At 43.4% G+C, this 15,276-nt stretch overlaps 1 protein-coding gene across 12 annotated transcripts in view; it reads left to right on the forward strand.

The window, feature by feature from the left end:
* CTNNB1 (catenin beta 1) overlaps positions 1 to 15,276 on the forward strand; it is a 169,956-nt gene that overhangs the window by 115,890 nt on the left and 38,790 nt on the right. For all 12 annotated transcript variants that reach the window (XM_070727375.1, XM_070727373.1, XM_070727376.1 and 9 more), the window contains 4 exons: positions 12,672 to 12,729; positions 13,105 to 13,332; positions 13,409 to 13,662; positions 13,761 to 13,999. In XM_070727375.1, the coding sequence (XP_070583476.1) occupies positions 12,717 to 12,729; positions 13,105 to 13,332; positions 13,409 to 13,662; positions 13,761 to 13,999 (734 nt within the window). In that variant the 5' untranslated portion in view covers positions 12,672 to 12,716. The remainder of the gene's footprint in view (positions 1 to 12,671; positions 12,730 to 13,104; positions 13,333 to 13,408; positions 13,663 to 13,760; positions 14,000 to 15,276) is intronic.

Here is a 15,276-nt window from a genome sequence, read left to right on the forward strand (position 1 = left end):
AAAAAAAGAATTAAAAAGAAAAAGAATTCGTGCCACTCTTGTAAAATATCATGTCCCTCTAAAGCTAGTAGTCTTTGATTTTTGACCTCTATCCAGTCTTTAATCCAAAGCAGTATTATTGTTTGGTAGTAAGTTTCAAAATCTGGGAGTCCAAATCCACCTTGTTTTAACTTATCCTGCAACAATTTAAGCTTTATTCTCGGTTTCTTCCCTTCCCATACAAATTTAGAAATTACAGTGATCCCTCGATTTTCGCGATCTTGATCTTCGCGAAACGCTATATCGCGATTTTTCAAAAAATAATAAATTAAAAATACTCCCCGGTTTTTTTGCTATACTGTACCATGGTTTTTCTCACCCGATGACGTCTTTTTTTCTATCATTTCTCTCTCTTCCTTCCACTCTTCTCTCTCTTTCTTCCTCTCTCACACTCTCTTCCTCCCTCTCATCTCTTTTGGGGGGGGGGCGGCGGGCAGGTGCCTACGGGGCATGGTGGCCGCCAGCGCTGGACTCGGCAGTGAGAGGGGCGGGTAGCGGCGAGTGGGCGGGCGGGCGAGTGGCGGGCGGGTGGGTGCTTACGGGGAACGGTGGCCGCCAGTGCTGCTGCAGGAGGACTTGGTGGTGAGAGGGGCGGTAGCGGCGAGCGGGCGGGCGGACAAGCGGCGGGCAGGCAGGCGGCGGACAAGCGGCGGGCGGACAAGCGGCGGGCGGGCGGCGGACAAGCGGCGGGCGGGCGGCGAGCTGTATGTAGCGGAAGTAAAAACACCATGGAAAATTAGTGCGCATGCGCAGATGGTGTTTTTACTTCCGCATCACTATATCGCGAAAAATCGAGTATCGCGAGGGGTCTTGGAACGTAACCCTCGCGATACTCGAGGGATCACTGTATACTATGTAATTTTGCAAAGAATTTTTTATTTAGTTTTATTGGAATCGTTTGGAAAAGGTAAAGAAATTTTTGTAAGATCGTCATTTTAATTGTGGAAATTCTCCCTATCAATGAAATATGTAATTTGTTCCAAATAATCAGTTGTTCTTCTGTTTTTTAAATTAGTGTATCGTAATTATCTTCTTTAATTGTACTACATCTTTTTGTTAGGGTTATGCCTAAGTACAGTGATCCCTCGATCATCACGAGGGTTCCGTTCCAGGACCCCACGCGATGATCAATTTTTAGCGAAGTAGCGGTGCGGAAGTAAAAACACCATCTGCGCATGCGCAGATGGTGTTTTTACTTCCACTGCCGCCCGCCCTTCGCCCGCCCACCCCATTGCTCGCGCCTGGGGTGCGCGCGCGCTTGGGGACACCCCAGCTCCGCTTCCCAGCTGGGAAGTGGAGGTGGGGTGTCCCCAAGCGCGCACGCTTTCCCCAGCAACGCGCGCGCGGTGGGGACACCCTAGCTCCGCTTCCCAGCTGGGAAGCGGAGGTGGGGTGTCCCCAAGCGCGCGCGCTTTCCCCAGCAACGCGCGCGCGGTGGGGACACTCTAGCTCCGCTTCCCAGCTGGGAAGCGGAGGTGGGGTGTCCCCAAGCGCGCGCGCTTTCCCCAGCAACGCGCGCGCGGTGGGGACACCCTAGCTCCGCTTCCCAGCTGGGAAGCGGAGGTGGGGTGTCCCCAAGCTCGCGCGCGCTGCCCGCCCGCCCACACTGTTGCCGGCTCCGCTTCCCAGCTGGGAAGCGGAGCTGGGGTTTCCCGCTCGCGTGCCGCCCGCCAGCCCACGCCGTTGCTCGCGCCGCCGCTGGGGTCTTACCGGGGCAAGAGGGGGAAGACCCAGGGAAGCCTCTGCCCTGCGGGGAAACTCCACCATCTACGCATGCGTGGAAGGGCACGCATGCGCAGATGGTGGAGTTTACTTCCGGGTTGAAAACTCGCGATATAGCCCTTTCGCGATGCTCGAGGACGCGAAACTCGAGGGATCACTGTATATCACTTTCTTTACAGTTTGAATCCCTAAAAGTCTTTCTATTTCCTGATCTTGTTCTGGTTGCATGTTTTTGGTTATGATTTTAGTTTTTTGCTTCTTGATTTTTAAACCTGCCACCTCTCCATATTCTTTTATTTCCCCCATTAAATATTCCCCTGCTTCTATCGGATCATTTATTATAAAGACTAGATTGTCTCCATATGTCTGGACTTTAAATTCTTGTTTTCTAATCTTCAAACCTGTGATCTTTGGATTTGTCCTTATTTGGTTTAACATTGTTTCAACAGATAGTATGTATAATAATGGATATAACGGACAACCTTCACATACACCTCTCCAAATTTGAAATGATTCTGTTAATTCCCCATTAATCATGATTTTTGTGGATTGTGCATGGTATATTGTTTGCATCATTTGAATAAATTTAGGGCCAAATTTCATTTTTTGTAATAGTTCAAATATAAATTCCCATCTCAAATTATCAAATGCTTTCTGTGTGTTTAGGAACATAAGAGCCATTTGTTTCTCGGGGTGTGCCTCATAAAATTCTAATACATCCAATATCGTCCTTATATTGTTTCTTATATACTTTCCTGGCAAGAATCCATTTTGATCTGTATTTATCCAGAATTGATTTCATTCTATCATAATTGACATAAAAATCTTATAATCTACGTTAAGCAATGATATTGGTCTGTAATTTTGAATATTTTTGAGATGTCGTTCGGTATTAGTCTGCATTGGTTGCCGATCAATTTCTGGGCACAATTCAAAGTGTTGGTTATGACCTATAAAGCCCTTCATGGCATCGGACCAGAATACCTCCGGGACCGCCTTCTGCCGCACGAATCTCAGCGACCGGTTAGGTCCCACAGAGTTGGCCTTCTCCGGGTCCCGTCGACTAAACAATGTCGTTTGTTGGGACCCAGGAGAAGAGCCTTCTCTGTGGCGGCCCCGACCCTCTGGAACCAGCTCCTCCCGGAGATTAGAACTTCCCCCACCCTCCTTGCCTTTCGTAAAGTTCTTAAGACCCATCTCTGCTGTCAGGCATGGGGGGACTGACACATCTCCCCTGGGCCTATACAGTTTATACATGGAATGTTTGTGTGTGTGTTTGTGTGTGTGCTTTTAATAATGGGGTTTTTAGTGTTTTTTAAATTATTAGATTTGTTCTTACATTGTTCTTGTTATTGTTGTGAGCCGTCCCAAGTCTACGGAGAGGGGCGGCATACAAATCTAATAAATAAATAAATAAATTAGACTTATTAATACTTCTGTCCAAGATTTTGGTGTTACTCCCTGTTCTAAGACTTCATGAAATATAACTAATAATATTTTACCTAGTGTTTCTTTTAATTCTTTATAAAGTTTACCTGGTATACCATCAGGACCTGGGGATTTGTTGTTTTTTTGTTTCAATATTGCATTTTCCAATTCCATTAAAGTTATTTTCTTGTTTAATATTGTTCTGTCTAATTTTGATATCTCTCCTAATTTTGTTTTTTTTAATATGTATTTAATTGTTCTTCTTTTATCTCCTCTTTTTGATATAATTCTGTAAAATATTTAACCGCAATTTTCTTTTTCGCTTCTATTGTATATTGGCTATCTCCCTTTTCGTCTTCTAATCTTTGTATGTATCATTCTTCTTTTTAAAATTTATATGCCAACCACCTACCAGTTTTGTTTGCGTTTTGAAATTGATTTGTTTGGCTGCCTTAGTTTTACCAGGAATCTCATCCTTTATTAGTAATATTATGTTTTAGTTTATCCCTTCTCTTAATTTCTCATTTTGCAAGTCTTTTTGCATTTCTATTTCTAGGTGTTTTATTTTTATATTCATTCAATTTTTTATCTTTGGATTTCTTTACTTTAGCTGAGTATGCTATTGTTAGCCCCCTTCCTTATGTATGCTTTCATGGTGTCCCATATGTTCTGTGTTGTTGTATCATTATTCCAATTGTCCTGGAAAAATAAATTAAGTTCTTGTTTGATATAGTGAATATAATCTTGTTCTTTGGTCAGTGTTTGATTTAAAGTCCATCTATAATATTCTTTCTTTGGTTCTTTTATCTTTATTATTATTGGGAGGTGGTCTGCCCATATATTCAGTCCTATTTCAACTTCTTCAGTAATGTTCCCTATTTCTTTATCTGCCCAAATCATGTCTATCCTTGACCATGACTTCTGGGGTGGGGAGTAGAAGGTATATTCTAAATTCTGGATGTGTCTTTCCCTCCATAGGTCTGTAAGTCTGTGTTCTCTCACCATCTCAAAGAATTCAATTGGCAAGGTTTTCCTCTATTTTTTATTTTTTACTGTTTTGTAATCTTTTTGGATATTATGTACTGCATTGAAATTGCCAATGATGCATATGTTTTTCCCTCCTATCTGTCTTACCTGTTCTAATTTTTTTTAATATTCTCTCTGATTTGAGTTTGTGGCATATATTAGCATTAGGACTATTTCTTTGGTTCCTATTCTAATTTTTATACTCAATATTCTTCCCTCCTTATCCGCATACATTTTTTTCAGGTTGGAGTTTTTCCCTAATGTATACTTCTATGCCCCTTTTTTTTGAATCTGCAAGTGCAGTAAATAATTTACCTAGTTTTTTGTTTTCTAACAATTTAGATTCTTGATTTCTTATATGTATTTCTTGTAGGCACAATATATCTACATTTTGTTTCAATAATTTGGTCATTATCTGTTTTCTTTTTATGTTTTCTTTTCAATCCATTAATATTTACAGAAAATAATTTTAATGTTTTCGTCATTTTTTTTCTTCTTTTTTCCTTTCCCCCCTTTTCTTCCCCTTCCCCCTCTCCTCCTCTCCCTACTGCTTCTTTGCCGCTGCTCTTGTTATGATTCTTTCCTTTCTTTGTATATCCTTCTCCTGTTCGCTCTCTGTCCCTTTCTCTGTACTGAGAGAGCGGGTCCAGCAGTCACGTGGGTTGCTCGCTGTCCAATCTGTAGAGGACGGAGCCTAGTCTTTAAAAAGCCTGCTGGATCCGCCCCTTCCCCAGAATTTGCTCGGTCCTGCGATCCAGCAGGACTCGTGGTGGCTCGTTCCTCTTGCAAAATACCTTCCCTTCGTCTTCTTTCTATCAGATAAGTAAAATTCATTATTGCCTTTTACTTTAGAGCTTGCCTTGGTTGTGCGGCTTTACTGGGCTCGGCGCCGAGGGAGAAGCCATGGTGCGGGTCCTGTGGGGTTTTTTGCAAACGCCCTGCTCGCGCTGCTGCTGGATTGTATTTACTAGTAAATCTACTCGGCCAGGAGGTTTACCGGCAAGCTAAGGATTGATTTAAAAAGGAAAAAAAGGCTCTTTTTCCTCCTGCGGTGTGGGACTGTTAGCAAGCTTCCCTTGATTGTCTCCCGGACTTTAGACTTCCCTCTGTTTTAAAAATTTTGGAGCGGTTTATTTTGGCACGAAGGCCCTCAGCGCCCAGTAATTGTCGGCCCTTATGGATCGCCCTCATGCATCCTGTCTGGTGCCAGGAAGTCCGCTGCTTGGCCCTGGAGTAAACTTTGAGTCCCCCTGGTTAGGCCTCCAAACTAGTGTGCCTTGGTTTACTTTTTGATTAAGGTTAGTGAGGCCTTCCCTTCTGCACTCCCTGGCACAATCGACCAGATTGACTGTGAGTTGCAGACGCTCCTGGGCCTAGGAGCAGGGCCCCCTTCCTCTTGGGAACATGGCCCTAGAAGCTTCTCCCATCAGATTTTGGCTCAAGTCTTGTCCCTGTAATTTGTTCAGGCCATGACTTTGTTTCCCAAGAGAGGCACATCTAAAGGTCCCAGAGAGGTTAGGCCTACTGGTGATGAAATTGATAATATCCCCCAGGCCTCTACCTGCTCTTCCTCGGGAGCCCCTACAATGGCTAGACCCACCAGGGCTGAGAAGAGAAGGGACCTAGCCCTGCAGAGAATCCATGAAAAATCAGCTAAATGTTTAAAGGTGCAGGCCCAAGTGCACATTAGCCCTGATCCCCCCAGAGGCTTCTAACCTGCCTCCCTCTGGGGTCCCTGTGCTCTCTCTGGATGAGCCAAACCCAAACAGACCCCAACCTAACTTATGGGGTTAGGTCCAGAGGAGCCAGACCCATCTCAGGCTTTCAGGGAATCTCCATCTTTACCTGCAACTATTACTAATCTGGCTCCAGAGTTTCAATCTGTTTTCTGTCTTGTCTAAAGCCATTGACCCCAAGCTCTCGGCTATCAATGTGCCTTCTCACTCTCGTCCCCTTCCACGCGCACCCCGGCCCGTGAGTTCCCTCTCATCCTACAGAGTTCCAATTAATGAGGATTCGGATTCTTCCCAGGATGAGAATGAGGACGTGGACGTAGAGAATACTGATGACCCGTTTCATCGCCTGTCAGAAGATGAGGAATCTCAAATTAAGATTCCAGCCCTGGCTGCAATCTTTCCATTCCAACTCTTCAAATCTCTTCTATTTAAACCAAGAGTTTCTACAGGCTTAGCTGGGCAATATAAACAGCTCTGTTCCTTCCACAGATCCTCCTGAGGAAAATCTACCATACTTCATGGAGAAAGAGGAAGACAAAGAGGTCATTCCAATGCCCAAATTGTTTAAAGATGCTCTGCTCAAGCAGTGGGACCACCCAGCCTTTTGCTTCAACCCCACAACCAAGGACAAGAAATTATATAAGCTTTCCCCTTCTTATGAAAATCTTCTTGTCTGCCCTAAACCTGATGAACCTGTTAAAACTCTACACTCTGCGGCTGCTATGCCGGGTGAAGCAGAGGAGGTTTTAAAACCCGGGCGAACGCCTAGAGCAAATGCTCAAAAGATGTTTCTTCGCAGATACCTGGGCTATCAAGAGTGCAGCAGCAGCAGCATCTTTCTTTTCTAGAGCTATTCTTTTATGGCTTCAACAGCTCTGGCAGCACATCCCCCCTGATGATCTATGTGGCCAACAGGATTTTAACAAAGTTTTTGCAGTGGCCCAATATGTAGCTGATGCTACCCTGCAACCATCAAGATTTGCAGCCAGGTCAGTAGCGGCCTCAACAACGGCCAGAAGACTTCTATGGCTGCGCCCTTGGCAGGCGGAGTGAGGCAAAAATGACAGCTGGCCATGGGTCCTTTGAAGCGCAATCACCTATTTGGCGACCTCCTGGACCCCTTCTCACTGAAACCACTAACAAATAGAAAGTTTTGGGGCCCACCAACAAGAAGGCCATCAAAATGCAACCCTTTCGACGTCCCAATCGTCAACAGGATCAAGGGTTCGCCTTTCAAAGACACTCAGATCAGTATTCCCCTCGTTTTTGCTCCCAATCTGGCAGAAACCCCAGGGGCATAGTTCCTTCTAAGCTGAGCAGTGAGCAATCGCTCACTTAAAAATCATCATCAACTCAGAGTTTTCCAAACCTGCCCAGAAGCCGAGAGGGAAAGAGTGAGAGGGAAGGAGAGAGAGAGGAAGAGAGGAAGGGAGAGAAACAGATAGAAAAAAGAGAGGAAGGAAAAGAGAAAGAAAAAGAATGGGAGTAAGGAAGAGAGAAAGAAAATCAAAATCTAGTTTGAAACTAGCTCAACTATTTAAGTGGCATTTTGATATTGATAGAGTTGCCCTATTATGAGCTCACTGCTATAGACACACAGTACAGTATTTTATTTTGAAATTCTCTGAGGCAAAACAGGGTGGGTTTTTTATTTGTTTTATTTATTTATTTATTTATTTATTTATTTATTTAATGTTTCTGTGCCGCCCAGTCCCGAAGGGACTGCCGCTCAGACACTATACTTTTCCGCCCACCCCAAAAAAAAATTAGAGGGAACACTGCCCAAGGGTAGAGGATCCCGTTACCAAAGAGGTTCCTCCTCGACCAGAGCTTCCAGAAAGCCCAGATGGTGAGATTCATTCCACTCCCATAGGGGGGCACCTGGCTTGGTTCTCCTCCAGATGGCGCCATTCCTGTAAGGACCCCTGGGTTATTGCTACTGTGGAATGGGGCCTTCAGTTGGAGTTTATTTCCATTCCTCCTAAACGTTTTATTTCATACCCATCCCCCAGATCTTCTCCATCTCGTATCCGAATGGAGGAAGCTATTCAACATTTGTTGTCTATGAGGGCTATCCATCCTGTTCCATCTTCCCAAAGAGGTCTGGACTTCTACTCCACCCTCTTCATGGTCCCTAAGATATCTGGAGGATGGAGAGCCATCTTGGATCTTAAAAATTTGAACCAGTTTATTGAATATAGGAAATTCAAGATGCATTCTTTGTCATCCATCTTAACCGCTATCCATCCTTGGGGACTTTATGGTCTCCTTGGATCTCATGGAAGCCTACCTTCATATTCCCATTGCCAAAGGTCACAGGAAATTTCTATCCTTTGTCTTCCAGGGCAAGCACTATCAATATAGGGCCATGCCCTTCGGGCTCTCCTCGGCTCCTCGAGTCTTTACTAAGCTCCTAGGAGCCCTGGCGGCTCACATTCGAGCCACATCCATTCACATTTATGCTATTTGGATGACATATTAATTCATGGGGCCTCTAAAGAGGGCACCTGCTCAGACCTCAACATTACCATGTCTATCCTACAGGATCATGGTTTCTCCATTAATCTCAAAAAAAGTCAGCTCCATTCGTCTACTTCTATTCAACACCTGGGGGCCATCATTAACTCAGATCTCTCTCAGGTCTTGCTCTCTACGGAGAGAAAAGTCAGTATTAAGGAGCTCATTTCCCAATACAATCTCAGAGAAGGACTTCCATCGTTACCCTGTCTTCTCTATTGGGAAAGATGGTATCCTGCATTGGCATTATCCCCTGGGCCCGTCTTCACGCCAGGGATGTCCAATGGCTTCTGTTACCATTCCAGAGATCGGGGAACAGCAACTCGACACGCCTCATCACTGTCCCATCCACAGTTTTAAGATCTCTTATGTGGTGGACCTCCCCCGCTCTGGACAAGGGATCTCCCTTCAGGTGTCCAGACCAATTCACCATCACCACGGATGCCAACTTATCCGGCTGGGGAGCCCATGCCCAGAGCCTGATAGCCCAAGGCACGTGATCAGCAGAGGAGGCTTCCAGACCTATCACCTGGCTGGAATTGAGAGCAGTGTCTTTGGCCCTCAAACAATTCAAACCGCACATCATCAATCAACTTGTTCTGATTCTCACGGACAATACAGCCACAAAGAGTCTTATTTGCAGACAAGGGGGCAGCAGGTCCAAGGCCCTGATGAGAGAAGCCCTGAAGTTGGGTCTCTGGGCAGAGAGGCATCTTCAGTCGTTAAAGGCCGACCACATATCGGGAGTTCTCAATGTACAAGCGGATTGGCTCTCCCGGTCAACTCTAGACCCAGGAGGGTGGAGCCTTCATCCGGCTCTGTTTCAGCAAATCTGCCTCAGGTTCGGTCACCCATCGGTAGACCTATTTGCGACCGAGGTGAATGCTCAACTCCCTCGATTCTTCTCCATGTTACCATCCCCGGGAGCGGAGGCGACCAACACACTCAGAATCCCTTGGCCTCGAGGGCAACTTTACGCCTTCCCTCCAATTCCAATTCTCCCAGATGTGATCCACAAGATCATCCTCAAGAAGCCCCAGGTGATTTTGATAGCCCCTCACTGGCCACGCCGGCCCTTGTTTGCGGACCTGCAATGTCTGTCCGTCCAAGACCCCTGGCGACTCCCTGTTTCGTAGGATATGTTGCAGTAGGGCGCCTCTCTTCATCCAGATCCGGAGTGGTTCCACCTCACTGCTTGGCTATTATCCGGCGCAACTTAGACCTGTGAGGATACGACCTGGACACTGTAGAAATAATCCCAAAAGCCAGAAGAGTGTCCACCAACAGGATTTACGACCATACCTGGTCCAAATTCCACCAATGGTGTTCACAAGAGGATCTATCCCCCCTGTGTCTTCCCATCCACAGGATAGTAGCCTTTATCGTGAAGGGGTTCCATCAAGGCCTTTCATCCAGCACCATCCGTCGTCATCTGGCAGCCCTTTCTTCAGTCTTAGCAGGGCCTCGCAGACAACCACTCTGCTCTTTTCCAGAAATTCAAGAATTTCTTAGAGGTATTTCGAACCTCAGACCTTCTAGGTTTCACAGATACCTGTCCTGGGACTTACCGTGGATTCTCCACTCCCTTACTCAGGCATCATACGAACCCCTAAGATCAGTGTCCTTCAGGTACCTATCGTACAAGGTAGCATTCCTGGTGGCGATAACATCTGCCCGACGCATCTCAGAATTGGCAGCCCTTTCAATTAGTCAGGATCTATGCCAATTCCATCCGGACAAAGTAGTCCTGTGTTTGGACCCCACCTTTCTACCTAAGGTCAGTTCCATGTTCCATAGATCCCAGGACATTGTGTTGCCCTCATTTTGTTCCAACCAAAACCATCATCTTGTGGTCAGATGGCACACCCTAGATCTCACCAGAGCGCTGAGAATCTACATCCAATGGAGAAGAGCCATTCGAAGGTCTGAAGCTCTATTCGTGGCTTACCATCCCAGATTCATGGGATCCAAGGTATCATCAACCGTAATAGGCGTTGGATCTGAGGGACTATCTCAAAGGCTTATGAGTCAGCTTCCCTCACCATACCTAGAAGTATCACAGCACATTCCACAAGAAGTGCAGCCACATCTGCCGCATGGGCAACTCAAGCTCCATTGGAAGAAGTCTACAAAGCAGCCACTTGGACCTCTCCAAACCCTTTCATAAGGCATTACAAAATTGACTCTTATGCTTCAGCAGATGCTGCCTTCGGCAGAAGAGTCCTCCAATCCGTTATCTCTCACGATAGCAAACTAATCCCTCCCTATGGACTCATCTGTTGGGTATGTCCCACGTGACTGCTGGACTCGCGCTCTCAGTACGGAGAATAGGCTTTGATTGCTTACCTGAACACCTCGTACGATAAGCGGGTACAACAGTCACTTCCCTCCCTGTATTTCTTTTCTAACTATGGTTATTCCTTTAACCTGTTTTTTTCCTATCATGGGAGTTGAACACTACTGAGCCACCACAATTGAGCCTAAGTCTACGGATTTGCGAATTCTGGGGAAGGGGCGGATCCAGCAGGCTTTTTAAAGACTAGGCTTGGTCCTCTACGGATTGGATAGCAAGCAACCCACGCGACTGCTGTACCCGCTCATCGTACGAGAATAGGCGCTCAGGTAAGCAATCAACACCTATTCTCTGTTTCTTCTTCTTGGCTTTGATGTTCTATGTCCGAACTGCTATCTCCTTCTTTTTCTAGATATTGTCCATTAAAATAATTAGCCTTTTCAAATGAATCTATTTTGATTTTTTTTTTTCCTTTCCAAGTTATCAGAAGTCCTTCAGGGATTAACCATCGAAATGGTATTTCCCGTCTCAAAAGCTTGGCCGTTAGATAATGAAAATCTCTTCTTTTCTCTCTGATTCATTTTGGAAAGAACAATTATTTCCTTCCCCTGATACATTACTTTCCCATTTCTTGTTTTGTAATTTTCATTTCTGATGGATTTTTTCGTAAACCGTATGTACACGTCTCTTGGTAGTCTGTGATTTTTAGCATAATTGGCTTGAATCCTGTATGTCTCATCAATGTGATTTCTCACCTCTTCTATTTGTGTGTTTTCAGTTATTCTGTCATTTTGTTAAATAAATCATCTTCTGCAGTCTCAGGAATGTTCAGGAAGCTCAAAAAATGTGCGGATTTCTCCATTTCCAACACTGCAATCGAGCCCTCCAGCTCTTTGTTGGCAGCTCTCAAATCTTCCCTCTGCTTCTCCTATTTTATCTTCTGTTTGTACTATATTAGTTTTCATTCTCTTAATTCTTTGGTTTATAATGATTTCCTATATATTCTCCATTCTTGCCTCTAAACTTTCAATTTTCCTTGACATTTTTTGAAAATTCTTGTTTGTTTCCTCCTGATTTTGCTTTATTGTTTCTTGTGTTACTGAAGCACACTCCTGGCTTCGCACCATAAATTATTGGATCAATTGTAGCGAAGCCTGTATTGATTGCAGCGAGGATGTTTGATTTTGTTTTCTACCGTTGCCATTTCTACATTTGCTTTGGTGGTGGATGTAGAAGGGGTTCCAGGTATTGTTTTCTTCAGAGATTTAGAAAATTTTGTTGACATATTCAGTATTCTCCCTAGATGTTCCCAGAGTCTCCCTATGCCTATATTAAAGCTAGTGCACAGATAGTATAATCACCAATATCTACTAGTTAAAGATACAGTAATCTGTCTTTGGACAATCAATCAATCAATCTTATCAATCTTATCAGTTATTAATAAATAACAGTAAATAACAATTTTTTTAAATTCCTAAATGTATATCTATCTTAAATAAATCAATAAGTATACTAATTAATCAGAAAATATACTAATGAATCAGTGAGTTAATATCTATGTAAGAACAATAAGTATAGTGTCTATTTAATTAAGAATAATAGAATAGAATATTGAAGTATATTAAATATGTTAATTGATTAATTAATTAATATAGATTTAATTATTCTATAAGATTCTGTAAAATTCTATTAAATATATTAGCTATAGAGTGTATATCAATTTAGTTGTATAGAGAAATATTTAATAGAACAATTATATTTTTATCTATTACATTTTTCCTTAAGGAAAAAAGCTTTCAGAAAGATTAAGAGATCTTTCTCTAAATAAATTATGCTTCTTTTTAAGTAAACATTTACTTAATTTTATAATCAGAAACTTAACAATTATATTTCTGTTTGTTCTGATTTAGGGTCTGACGTGGAACAGAACACAGTTCTGGGAATATATTTAAAAAATGGCAACTCAAGGTATGGATTAGTATAATCCAGAGGGAAATTAAATAAATTGTGATCACTCGGGCATAATCACCAATTTTCTTTAGTAAGAAATTGAATTTATATATGAAATTACATATAAATTCTGCTATCTTACTTTGATTTGATGTTTAATGATGAACAGATCAAATTCTTTTTCTGCTTTGCACCTTTGCAGAGATGCTAAGCTACTTAACCTTAAGTAGAATTTTAAAGTAACTCATTTAAAAACTTTTTAAAAATGAAATATAGGTTCATTTAAAACATAGGTTAACATTTAATGGAAAAAAGTTTTGAATATGAAACATATCACATTGTTCCACATACTAGGCCACATTATTTTGTTTTTAACCAATTTATTGTCTACAGCTGATTTAATGGAGTTGGATATGGCAATAGAGCCAGACAGAAAAGCAGCCGTCAGTCATTGGCAGCAACAATCATATTTAGATTCTGGTATCCACTCTGGTGCCACAACCACAGCTCCCTCTCTGAGTGGCAAGGGAAATCCTGAAGAAGAAGATGTTGATACCACCCAAGTTCTATATGAATGGGAACAGGGATTCTCTCAATCTTTCACTCAAGATCAGATAGCTGGTAAGTAGAATTCCATGATTATATTAATCAATCAATCGCATATCAGTCAATTAAAAGGAGCTTACTGTTATTACAGATATTGATGGACAATATGCTATGACCCGAGCACAGAGAGTACGTGCTGCCATGTTCCCAGAAACACTGGATGAAGGCATGCAAATCCCATCAACACAGTTTGATGCCGCACATCCAACAAATGTACAACGACTTGCTGAACCTTCCCAGATGTTAAAACATGCTGTGGTTAATTTGATAAACTACCAAGATGATGCAGAGCTAGCAACTCGTGCCATCCCAGAATTGACTAAATTGTTAAATGATGAGGACCAGGTATGTTCACTTTGATTCAGCTTATATTTATTGTGATTGCTAAGAGGCATCACTTAGTGAATATTTTTGGATTTTGAAAATGTTAAATTTTTTATTAGGTTGTGGTGAACAAAGCAGCAGTTATGGTCCATCAATTGTCCAAAAAAGAAGCTTCTCGTCATGCTATCATGCGTTCTCCTCAAATGGTTTCTGCCATTGTGCGTACTATGCAGAATACAAATGATATAGAAACAGCCCGTTGTACTGCAGGTACACTACATAACCTATCCCATCATCGTGAAGGCTTACTAGCAATCTTCAAATCAGGAGGTATTCCTGCTCTGGTTAAAATGCTCGGGTATGTAAATTAATTGATTTGATTTATCTGTTCACTATATTTATTTATTTATTTATTAGATTTCTATGCCGCCCTTCTCACAGCAATTCAGGACGGTGTACAGTATCATAAATACAACAATACATAAAAGAAATCTAATTTACTTTAAAAGACTGATATAGATTACTAAAAGTGTTAAAACCCCATAAAGAGACATACACAATCATCAGATTTAATCATTCATAATATTGGGCAGAGACAATCTCATCACTCTTGGCCCCCATGCCTGCCAGCAGAGGTGGATCTTCAGAGCTTTACGAAAGTCCAGGAGGGAGGGGGCGGTACTTATCTCCGGAGGGAGTTCGTTCCAGAAGGCCGGGGTATCATCAATATGCGGATGATACCCAATTGTACATCTCCACCCCATGTCCAGTCAACGAAGCAGTGGAAGTGATGTGCCGGTGCCTGGAGACTGTTGGGGTCTGGATGGGTGTCAACAGACTCAAACTCAACCCGGATAAGACAGAATGGCTGTGGGTCCTGCCTCCCAGGGACAATTCCATCTGTCTGTCCATAACCCTGGGCGTCCTCCTCGATCCACAGCTCACATTAGAGAAACATCTTTCAGCTGTGGCGAGGGGGGCGTTATCTGGACTGGGACTCACTGCTCACAGTCACTCATGACCTCATCACCTCGAGGTTCGACTATTGTAATGCTCTCTACATAGGGCTACCTTTGAAAAGTGTTCGGAAACTTCAGATCGTGCAGAATGCAGCTGTGAGAGCAATCATGGGCTTCCCAAGGTATGCCCATGTTACACCAACACTCTGCAGTCTGCGTTGGTTGCCGATCAATTTCCGGTCACAATTCAAAGTGTTGGTTATGACCTATAAAGCCCTTCATGGCATCGGACCAGAATACCTCCGGGACCGCCTTCTGCCGCACGAATCCCAGCGACCGGTTAGGTCCCACAGAGTTGGCCTTCTCCGGGTCCCGTCGACTAAACAATGTCGTTTGGTGGGACCCAGGAGAAGAGCCTTCTCTGTGGCGGCCCCGAACCTCTGGAACCAGCTCCTCCCAGAGATTAGAACTGCCCCCAATCTCCTTGCCTTTCGTAAAGTTCTTAAGACCTATCTCTGCTGTCAGGCATGGGGGAACTGAGACATCTCCCCCGGGTCTATACAGTTTATACATGGTATTTTTGTGTGTATGTTTGCTTTTAATAATGGGGTTTTTAGTGTTTTTTAAATTATTAGATTTGTTCTTACATTGTTCTTGTTATTGTTGTGAGCCGCCC

Source organism: Erythrolamprus reginae, chromosome Z (assembly GCF_031021105.1).
Source record: "Erythrolamprus reginae isolate rEryReg1 chromosome Z, rEryReg1.hap1, whole genome shotgun sequence".
Taxonomy (NCBI): domain Eukaryota; kingdom Metazoa; phylum Chordata; class Lepidosauria; order Squamata; family Dipsadidae; genus Erythrolamprus; species Erythrolamprus reginae.